This window comes from Girardinichthys multiradiatus, chromosome 15 (genome assembly GCF_021462225.1).
Source record: "Girardinichthys multiradiatus isolate DD_20200921_A chromosome 15, DD_fGirMul_XY1, whole genome shotgun sequence".
Taxonomy (NCBI): domain Eukaryota; kingdom Metazoa; phylum Chordata; class Actinopteri; order Cyprinodontiformes; family Goodeidae; genus Girardinichthys; species Girardinichthys multiradiatus.
Window position 1 is genome coordinate 13905672 of NC_061808.1, and position 11735 is coordinate 13917406.

Genomic DNA, 11735 nt, shown 5'->3' on the forward strand with positions numbered 1-11735 from the left:
CCAAATGAAGTCTGGAGATCTATAGCTATTGACCAAGCTGTTACCAAGTTGCTGCTGTTCACTATCATTTCCACTTTGTTTTAATACCACTAGAGGCTGACTGCGGAGTATTTAGCAATTAGAAAATTTCATAACTGGACTTATTGCACAGGTGGCATCCTATCACCATACCATCCTGAAATTCATTGAGATCCTGAAAATCCTAAAGTTTTCCTTTAGACTTCAGTTGCTTTTTAATTCATTTTCAGTCCAGTCCTTGTACCTAAACATTACAAAATACTGTACAGTATGTGCTTAAGAAAACAAAATCTGTTTTTGTGACAGGCTGCTGGTGAAGAATGGCCTAAACTCTACATTTAATATAGATTCATTGCTAAGTTGTCTGTTTGGTCTGTTCTTTGAGATTAGGAGACTTTTTATATCAGAATGATTCATCTGTAAAAGATACACAACCAGTCTGACTGGTAGTGTAAGTGCCTTATTAAACACACACTGAAAATACTGAATAAAAATGAGTAAAACAGCAGCTGAAATCTAAAGGAATGTTTTAAAAGACCTCCAGAAAGGCTGGTGAAATACTGATCTAGAGCACTTTGAAAGATTACAAGAAAGTTCACATTCTTTAAGCAAATGACTCAAGACTTTTGCATAATGACTCTGAGTATGACATGTGTGATTTCTGCACTATTTTAAACTACTATCATAGATGAAAGAAGCAACATCTCCAAAAAACGTACTTCACTTTTTAAAACTCAACACAGGTACGCCTTCTTTTTGCCCACAGACAGACAGCGCAATTTTCAGAAAATGAAGATGCGTATGTGTGATCTGGACATAGCTCTGTGACAGCCAGCACAACCCCCTGGAGAAAACCTCACGCCTTGGGGCAACATAATGACACACACACACTCATATAACCTCTCCAAGGAGGAGTCATCATGGGGTAAAAAAAAAGGGGAGGAGGGGGAGGGAGCACAGCAGGAAAAGGGTGTGTATTTTTCTTGTACACTCTCAGAAACGCACCTTAACTCCACCAGACTCAAGTGATTGACTGAGCAGTCAGCCACGCTTAGGTACGCTGTGGTTGGGTGAGTGACAGGAGAGAAGAGAAACTCGACCTCTAGGAGAGCACTAACAATCTACCTTATGTGTGGCTCCTCTCACGGCTTTAAGGTAAGTCTGCAACATCCATAAAATCACTAATATCATTATTTGAAAGACTGCGTGCAAAATTGCTTTCTAATTTAGTCATTTTCTATAACTGACAGAGATATCTCTTCCTCTCAGGAAGAACTGTCTGACAGATTTGAATTGTGCTTTCTAGAGTCAAAGTGATAAAGGCTGATACAGCTCTTGACTCATGTCTTGATTTTCAGTGTATTTTCTGCTATGTCACTGGGTTTAATGGTTTCAAAGTGAGCTGTCACACTTGTGGCAGTCATTCCGATTCAGCTGTGGTGACACACTTCATAGAAAAAAAGGCTGAAACGTCCTCCATGAATCTCATCTCTCTGCACTTTTATTTGCATCCGTTCTCTTTTTTCCCAGACAATAAATCTGTTGTTGCACCTTCTCTGTGTCTACATTATATGCTGAATTCTTCAATAAGGTCTGGGATTTGCATTGAATTTAGTCTCTTATCAGGGGGGAACATGTGTCACATGACTGCTTACCAATATTAGCGCTTATCAATCACCATTTGAGCAGCAAAGTGATAATGCACAAGCTCTGCACTTTGTTTTTAATCTCAAATCTTTCATCAACTTTTCACTCTTTATGTCATCCAGTCATACAGGGTGCATTTTATTTTGTGGGGGCTGAGCTAATTGACCACATCTTGTTGAGAAGAGAGAGATAAACAGATAGAAACAGAAAGAGAAGAGTTGCAGGTCTGGCAACCAGCCGAGTCAGTTCAGAGGAAGTCGGGTTGATTCACTGGGAGTGCTTGTTTCCGTGTGAAAGTGGTCCTGCTTTGGGGCTGACGTGCAAGAGGAACCTCCATTGCAGCCCCGAGGTGGTGATTCACACAGTCACAGGATGTATGGGACAGTGGGGCCGATGGGGCAGGTTCCACTTTGAAGTTTGTTTGTCCGGTAGTAACCGATGACAAAGTGTCTCATTTCCAGAACTGCAACTGCCTACTCTAAGAAATATTTCACTTTACACTCCAGAAACTGCATTAGGGTCAATGCAGAACTTTTTGTGGTACAACAGTTTTATTTCTTAAAATGTAAAATGAAAAGATAATTGCGTATTGTGTCAATGAGAGTTCCAATGTGAGTGTTTATGCGTTGGGTGGATGTATTGCTAAGGAAGCCTGCTTTTGACCGCAAAAAGAATCCACATCATTTGTAGTAGCTGAAAAATTCTTCTATCATCTCTGCAATCCGACAGCCAACATGTTTTAATGATCTTGTCAGATAACCTTTCACCAAGAAATCTTCACCCTTTCTTCTTCTCTAGGCCTCCTCTTCTGAATGCACCACAGACATGCTAACCTCAGAGAGATCACCGCAGAGCATAGAAGCCACCCCTGAGGCTATGACAGGTACACAGGATGTAGATATGAGATCATGGAGCGAGGCCGACTTTGAGGAGAAGTCCACTTATTTTGTGAAGGACCACCCTCTGGAGGAAGAGTCCAAAAGCCATGGCAAGTTGAGAGCAGAGAGATCTTTACCCAGAAACCTTGTCCTGAAACGTAACCACAGCTCAACAGAGGTAAGACCTTATAATCTTATACCATATGTGGAGTTTTTGCAGAAGCATGGCACTACTGTAAAATCCCCAAAGACATCAAAAACATCCGAGCATAAACGCAGCAGTTGTTTATGTTTTTACAGACTTTCTTTGCGTCACTCCAACATCCTTCCGTCCACTCATCCATCCTCAGGCGGGAAGTACTTGACATGTTGTTGTCTAATTTGAGCCTTTCCTCTCTCCTGCGTGTGTGCCGAGGCAAATATGGAGACAATAGCCAAGCCCCCCAGCACTCAGACAGAGGACACTGTAATTAGACGCTAACATAGATTCTGATAATTTTGTTCCTGCTAAAAATTAGACCCTAAAGCAAAATTGATGCATAGGGATCCATCTGATGGGATACACTTTAAAAAATATTATGAATGACAAAGGTTTATGTCTAGATTGGTGGACAAAGTCAGGCAAATCAAAGTTTGTGTTGTTGAAGCTATAGACAAAAAATGTACTGAGAGGAAGTAGACTTTGTGTGCATGGTTGAATACCAGACTTACCCCTTTGACCTTTTAACAAGGCTTGTCTGATGGAGTCTTCTAGCACAGACAACCAGTGATCTGCATCACAACCACTACTGAAATTAAACCATCAAGAACAAAACTAGACTTAAAGTCACCCAGCTACATACATTATAGATGAATCACTCAAATATGAAAAAGAGAATGCCTTACTAGTGCTTTAATGTTTTAGCTTTGACAAAAATGTAACTTCGTGCAGTCTGGGTGTGACCATGACACCTTATCCTTACCTCCTCAGCCCAATGGCCTGAGGCAGAGAAGTGAGTTTCACACCTGGAGGTTACAAAACAACAGCAATGGTGAAATTTTAATGTGGTAGAGAAATTAAAGAAAAAAAGTTGCCTGGCTTGTTAAACATTCAGCATATTGGGAAATGAAAGATTGTGCCACATTATTTTTCATAGTGGAAGATTTGACACAAGAAAATCTGTTGCTTTGCAAAAGCAAGGAGATCAAGGGGCAGTCTTCAGTAATTCACCTACAGTGTTGCAATAAAAAAGTATATGCATCTATATAGACCTCTTTGGTTTTTGCTGTTTATTCACGCTTGCATGTTTCAGATTATCAAACAAATTTTAATATCAGACAAAAATAACCTGAGAAAACACAAAAACACTGTTATTTAATGATAATTTCTTGTATTAAGACAAAAGCTATCCAAATCAGCCTGACACTGTTTGAAAAAGTACTCCCCCCCTCCCTAAATCAAATAATTGGTGGCCCCTGCATTTTTTTAAATGCTGTTAGTTTAACAGCAGATATAAGAGGATGTACACAAAAAGTTGACCTTTTTGTGTACTTACCTGAAACAAGTGTGATGAAAAAAAACAAAAACACACTTTACAGCACTGTATTCTTTAATTTAATTTCAAAAGTGACTTGCAAAATTTGATAAATCAGAAAATTTTTCCAAGACTCTGTCTATTCAATTATACTTTGAAATCAGAATTGCTGCAACTCTATTTCTGAATTAATCTGTTGTTTAATGTCTCTGTATCCTTCTTGCTAAACAGGTGCTTGGGGTGACCAGTAAAGAGTTGATTCCAAAGGGTACCCGTTTTGGCCCTCTCGTTGGGGAAAGATACACCAACAAAATGTTGCCAAAAGATGCTGACAGCAGGTTCTTCTGGAGGGTAAGTGAGCAACACGTGAGGCTCTGGATTTAGGCATATGAAATACAAAAGTGTGTGTTTCAGAACTGTTCACATTTTTCAGTTCCAGCTGGAGACATTTCTATAGCAGTGGCAGTGCGCCGGTTGCAGTTGTGGTCAGGGACAGGCATCCTGTAAAAGAAGAGTTCTTGACAATGCTTGGGTATTGCATTAGATGGAGGATTAACTGTGTGTGTGCCTCGTATGCAAAAGTGATTGCCGGTACTCAGCACGGCTGTCTGAGGTCACACACACACATAGGCACACACAGCTGTTTAGTTTCAGTGACGCAGTGGTTCTTGTCTCTATGCTTCTCTCAGCAGTGGTATCATTGCCAGTAAATTCACCATACATATGTCCGCACTTCTCCAGACTCACACATTCTCACACTGACTAAGCAAGGAAGTGGCTTTGAGCCTGAGAACTGTGATGTTTCAAATCAGCAACACCAGAGCATCTTCCATTACACACACGTTCCGTTGCAAATCAGCAGCCCCGGGTTGGTACTAATGTCAGGCTAATCAAACCTTTAAAAAGCTTTAACAGAGATGGTCTGTTACCCATTAGTCAACCAAGAGCACTGCTTCATAGCTTCGGACAGCAGAAAAAGTAGAGATAGGTATGGGGTATTGAAGGATAACTCATCCACAGTTGTCAAAGCTCATAATGGCAGTAGGCGAGATATAGTACTATAATCCAGTCATACAGAGAATCTCTTATTTAGTGCTGCTTTTATAACTCAAGATGACTTGCAACACCACAACCAGTCCTAAGCTACTTCTTCAGCTGAACAAAAATATAATACTCCTCATAATGAGACTAGGAAACTCTGACATCATGATTTTAGATTCAAAGCATGTTACAGTGTAGTTGTCTCATGATTACCAGAACTAACCTTCGTCTTTTCATTGTTTTTTTTCTGCTATAGGTCTTTTCAGATGGGCATCTTCACCATATTCTAGATGGTTTGGATGAGCAGCAAAGCAACTGGATGCGTTATGTCAACCCAGCACGAACAGTAGAGGAGCAGAATCTGGTTGCCTGCCAGACTGGCTTGGAGATCTTTTTTTACACAATTAAACCACTTCAGCCAGGTCAGGAGCTTCTGGTGTGGTACAGCTCTGAATTCGCCCAGCGTTGTAACTACCCTCATCTTGGCCAACTAGCTGTTGAGAAGAATGGTAGGTGTTTGTGTGAAATCCACTTAGGAAGGTAGATGGGCAAAAAATCCATGAATGTCATAAGAAACCACCATGCCGACTACGCTTTGACACATACCAGGGTTAGATTGTCACAGTGAAGGGCTCCCTTTTAAACAGTTGACCAGCTGACAAGGTCTTTGAATGGGTGTTTAAAAAGTTACTTAGTCACACCCATGGCCCCTTTGTTAAAGCAGAGAACAAAAGATGATAGAAGAGTCCTGAAAACAGAGAGGGGATTTTCTAAAGAAGCAGAACCAAATAAAAAACAAGACGTTTTTCAGGATTTTAGTCCTTTTTTACTTTTACATTTGTGCTCCCACAGCAGTTGTGACTTGAAATATTATTTAGGCACAGCTTCTTCTATTTATTTAGCTCTTAAAAGAAGAGACTTAAGAAGGCTACTTTAAGTTCCTGACAAGGTGACCTGTTGAAAGATCAATATCTCACTCAGGGTTAGTTGTTTGTTTGATAAGAGGTGGAGGGGTAGGGTAAGAAGGGAGTGAACAAAAGATAAGGTTTCCTCTGCTGTGTGTGTGTTGATGTTAATGGTGTCCAAAGTAGGCTAAATGCACAAACATACCCCTGGATTTTGTCTTCCTCCGCTTGCCACTTTGAGTACTTTGTCTAGTCTGCACTAAGCCATACAGCACCACCCTCAAGCCTTCCTGGCTATTCAATTGTTCACGTGATACTGTAGATGTCCTGATGTTTTAACAGTGGAAATTCTATCTATCTTTAGGACTATTTATGTCTGACTGAAAGTCTCAATTTGTCCACCATTTCTAGATAAAAAGTTATCTTTTTTATTTTGTCTTATGTCTATCCTGCTTGGAGATAAAGAACAAACACATGCTTACAAATGACTAGGTCTCTAATTCAGATGCTGTAACCATGGACTGTACACTATCTGCATCCAGATCAGACCTCTATTGTTTTATGTCTGGTTCCCTTCTCATTAAAGATCAGTGATATGAGAGACACTGATAGGCACACCTGATACATATAATACTTAAACAATGAAAAAAGGTTTAACTAAACCCCATATTTATGAAAAAGATCATACTGATAATTGATGTTTACATGAATATTATGATCAAACCTTTACAGGTCACTCAATGGAATGATAAAGCTGTTTGTGCTCTTAAATGCCTAAACTAATTTCACCTGCATCAAATGACATCTTTCTATTTTCTATTTGTGTAATAGAGCAGATCCAGGCTCATGAGAGGACGAAAGGGAAACGAGGACACACTGTTTCTGAGATTCTCCGAGATGAACCTTCCAAACCTAAATCTATCTGTCTCAGACACCAGGACAGTCGGGTGTTTCAGACTGGTGTTTCAGTTTTTCCCTTGTGTGCCAATATTGTCTACCCAATGCAGGCTAACTTGGAATCTGCTCATAGCTACAGATATCTCCCTTTGGCACCCTACAGCGCTGCTACTGCTAAAAGGCCCACATTGAGCACTCCCATCCCCACTAGCTCGCATTTTGCCCTGCAACACAGTCAAGATCCTGGAAAAACTGAACCTCACCAAGAACCCTGTGTGTCTAATGATATTCACTCTACTTTCAGGCACAGTCCTTATCTACTGCCTCACTACTCACTGGGCCTTCTGTCACATTCATTACCATTCCACAGTGAACGATTGAAACCCGACTGGACCACATCATCTAATTTCTTGCCTTTCAACAACTATGGACACTTCCTACATCCTTTGGGTAGTGGATCAAAATACTTTTCACCTGCACCGTCCAATTGCAAAGAAGATCTTATTATTTCACAAAACAGTGAACACAAAGATACCAATGACCTCTACTTCAAAGCGACAAGCTACCTCAAGAATACCTCAAATGACCTTAGAGACCTCAAACACTCTGCTGGCACCAACGTCTACACAGACTTCACTGTATCGACCAAAGCCAGCTCCCCACCCAATGACATTAATCACTGTAGGGAGCCTTCTGTTGCACCTCGGGAATGCTCACCCCCTGTTGGCACGGCTGCCTCCTCAAACTACTTTTGTTCTAAACCTACCTCTGCCACTCAGAGCAATACTGAAGATGCAATGGATCTTAGAAGGCAAAAGAGAGGAGGGCCAGTCATTGGTTACAAGACCCTGTCCTACCCACTCACAAGGCAAAATGGAAAGATTCGGTATGACTGCAACATCTGTGGAAAGGTCTTTGGGCAGCTATCCAATCTCAAGGTCAGTACCTCATCAAGATACTGAAAAAAGTTTAAGAAAATAGCTAGTGAAAAACATAATTGGGTGAGTACATTGTTTTTATAGAATTTACTGAATCTAAAACTGTAGCTATTGATCTTACATATTGTTTTCAGGTTCATCTGCGAGTGCACAGTGGTGAGCGTCCATTTAGATGTCAGACCTGTAACAAGAACTTCACTCAGCTGGCACACTTGCAAAAACACTACCTGGTTCACACAGGAGAGAAGCCTCATGAGTGCAAGGTAAGAGAAGTATTATTTCACATTTTGGATCTGTTTATTTATTTTTATTTATTTACTTTATTTAGGTAGGTAATCTCATTGAAACTGGTAGTCTAATTTACAAGAGAGACCTGTAAAACAAATCAGTTACATAACACAATAATCATAAATGAATGAAGCTAAAGCTTTTATGTTATCTAAGCTTGAAGTCCAGAAGCTACATTTACCACATTTACATTGCTTTGGTTTCAGGTGTGCCATAAGCGATTTAGCAGCACTAGCAACCTGAAGACCCACCAGCGGTTACACTCGGGTGAGAGGCCTTACCAATGCAAGCTCTGCCCAGCCCAATTTACTCAATTTATTCACCTCAAGCTTCACAAACGGCTGCATACAGGGGAGGGGACCCACCGCTGTCCTCACTGCTCCTGTACTTTTCTTCACTACTGCAGCCTACAGGTGCATCAAGGCTTCTGCCCTCTGTCCCCCTCAGCATCCCGTAGGCTGTCACCGGAGGAGCAACAACGAGTCAACTCTGAGATAGAAAGGTTCGACATGAGTGAGGCCGCAGAGCAGCTCGAAGTTATAGCCACTGAGGCTGAGATGGACAAAGGGAATGTCATTGACCTCATACAAAAGATAGAGAATGATGCCTTAAGCCTCCAGGATGCTGCCAGCGGGAAGGCTGAGCTGAATATCTCCAGATCAGCAAGAGAGTGTATCGGTGCTCAGATGCATTATCACAGTCCCATAGTTTTGCAACCAACAAGCATCAAGCTGGAATCAGGCTACGTTTCAGAAACTGACCTGCAAATCCAACCAGATAATCCTTAGAGGCCAACTCAGCAGCTGTCTGTCACTGTCCTGCTTAAAGTAAAGCCTTTATACTCTACAGGGAATTGAGCTCATGAAGAGTCAAGATATTGCCAGCATGGCCTGGGAAAAAAAGACTTCACTGATTTGATTTCCTTATGTTTTTTATAATTTATTCAATTACTGATTTAAATCTAATATGTATCAAAATAGATACTTGATATATTTTTTGTCAACTATTTTAAACATCTGAATACAATAATAAATTATTTCCAAAATGTAACCGTATTTGTGTTTTCACTGCGTAAGACTGTGTTCCTGTTTGTTTGCACATGCATGTATTAATGTTGCACGATTAAAGTGAAAATGACTGTACAAGCATGACTCTGTATAGTGTCAGTGGGTTAAGTGCTGAAATGACGACACAGAGGAAACCTCAATTGTTCGTGCATGGTATACATGCTTGCCCTTGTGTGAGTGCACTCGGCTGGTGTGGGGAGTTAGAGATGCAGATAAACATCCTGTTATGAGTCTCTGGATATTCGCCAGTAAGTATCACCGCTTCACCCTGGAAAAAATATGTATGAACCACAAAAGAACACTATTCTCACTATCAGTAAGGTCCTCCTGTAAATTTTGAACCCATATGTGTATACCAAGATCTCAATTTTAATCAGGCTGTAGACATTTGCCCACAAGTAGAAAACTGTACCTCAACATACATGTGTAATATCATGAATACGAAAACGGATTAAATCTTTCAGAATAAGCTTTCTAAATGCATAGCTAATTGTGACAAACACAATACGTCACAGATATACAGTGATCGAAATATCAGTGCTTGCAATAATGAATCTAATTGTTTGGAATGCAGTATTTGAGAAGTAAGGAAAACAAGTGATACCATAATTAACAATATTGCCATCAGATGGTTTTCTTGTATTTGTATCTCTACTTATCATTACTGTTAGATTAAACTCAGGAATGCAAGCGTGCAAGAAAAACCTCCTAAAACTAGAGTTGGATTTTTGGACCAGCATACTTGAAAGTATAAACCAAAGAGGAGTCTACAAAGGATGAGTGCTCATGTGGTCTAATGAATCATTTATGCTTGTTATCAACACATACTTCAACTGTCAGGCATTTCTAAGCATAATTCACAGATTTTAAGTACCATTGAGTTCAGGGCTCTCCAAAGGATTAATTTCAGCATCCTTTATCTATCCTAAAACTAGTTTTGATTAATGCTTGGGGAAATAATTCTGTGAGAATGTGCAACTGTGTCCACGTTTCCACCAAATTCCATCAAGTTAAGGAATTTGTAGGTAGGTCATCCTTGGTTATCATTCCATCCACTGTGAAGCAAAACAGCTTCACAGAATAATGCTGCAACCACACTATTGGCAGTTGACACAGGGCATGACAACCTTAACTTGAAGCTTCTAAATACACTTCCTGTTGCTGTGGTCAAATTATTCCATCTTATTCTCACCCGACCATGAAACTTTTCTTCAGAATGCAATTGGTTGGTGGGAGATGTAGGTTAATTTGAGTCAAGCTGGGTTGGAGGTTGATTTTGGAGAAGGGGCTTCTATTTTGCCCAGCCCCCTCACAGTCCATGGTGATGTGAAATCTGCTTCACCTGTGTGCATGGTGTTCCAGTAGTTTCCAGTTCACGGTAGGCTTGAGCCATGGTGCCCTGCTTTTTTACCATTATTTTGTACAGCAATTTTTAGTTCTGCACTTGACCATTTCTGAACCATTTTCAGAGTTTTTTTTTTTTTTTTCTTGTGGGGAGGTGTTAAACCACTTAACCTTGATCATTAAACAAATTAGTACAAAATGGGTTCCAAATTAAAGTCTCCAGTCTGTTTTGAGTTCCACTCAAAATGGTATTTTTAGTAGAGGAATTAGATATGGGCCATATGACTTGAGAGCCTGAGGGTTGGCTCAGCCTGGGAGGATGGCAACTGCACTGCAAACATTAAATAGTCCCCTTATAAATTATTTTGGCAAGCGGTGCATGCCAAAATAACATCCACAACCATTTACTTTCTTTCCATATTGTAACCCAGTACCATGCATTTACAACGTAAGCGATGTAAACGCATCTGGCCATCAGCATGATGTATAAGAAAAACATAATTCACCAGAACAAGACACCTTCTGCTATTGCTTGTGGACCAGTTTTCCATTTGTTGCAGTTGTTTGCTCATTGTTGTCGGCTTAGGTGATGAACTGAAGTCAGGTACCCTAACTAATCTGTGGCTATTAAAATTAAATGAGATCCACTGTGTACGCTGACTTGTGTCTATCAGAACCAACATGGACTTCCTTAGGAATTTGAACTACACAGCAGCTTGTCTGTTGGATTGGACCACAAAGGCCAACCCTCACATCTTATGTTCAACAATGAGCTTGTCACTAGTTCACCACTGTTCCTTCATGGATCACAATTGACAGATCTGCAGACTAGGAACACCCAACAAAAGGTGTTCTGACGCAGCTTCTAGCCATCACAATGTGTCCCTTGTTAAACTTACTGAAATCCTTTTCAAGTCAGTTTTTCTTACTTCTAACATCAGTTTTGAAGGCAAAATGTTCACTTGCTGCTTGATATATCGCAGCATATAGCAGATGAAATCGTAAAGATATAATAAATGTTATTCACTTCGGCTGTTAGTGTTCATAATGTTATGGCTGATTGATGTAATGGCGCGGTTTGATCAAATGACACAACGACCTGCCATAACCACTCTACAGTTACAGTCTCGTCAGCCGGTCGGTAACTGATGCCCCTTTAAAGCGGCCACTGACGTCATGTATTTTGACAGGGGTTGGG

At 40.4% G+C, this 11735-nt stretch overlaps 1 protein-coding gene across 2 annotated transcripts; it reads left to right on the forward strand.

The window, feature by feature from the left end:
* The first annotated feature begins 1031 nt into the window (after positions 1-1031).
* prdm1c (PR domain containing 1c, with ZNF domain) lies at positions 1032-9176 on the forward strand. 2 transcript variants are annotated; one of them, XM_047387237.1, is made up of 8 exons: positions 1032-1173; positions 2464-2721; positions 4289-4408; positions 5355-5607; positions 6835-7838; positions 7973-8101; positions 8333-8393; positions 8533-8763. In XM_047387237.1, exons 1-8 carry the CDS (start codon positions 1147-1149, stop codon positions 8622-8624), a joined length of 1944 nt encoding a protein of 647 aa, XP_047243193.1. In that variant the 5' UTR covers positions 1032-1146; the 3' UTR covers positions 8625-8763. The 2 variants fall into 2 exon arrangements, with proteins under 2 accessions (XP_047243193.1, XP_047243192.1); XM_047387236.1 differs by having other exon boundaries at positions 8333-9176.
* The last annotated feature ends 2559 nt before the right edge of the window (positions 9177-11735 follow it).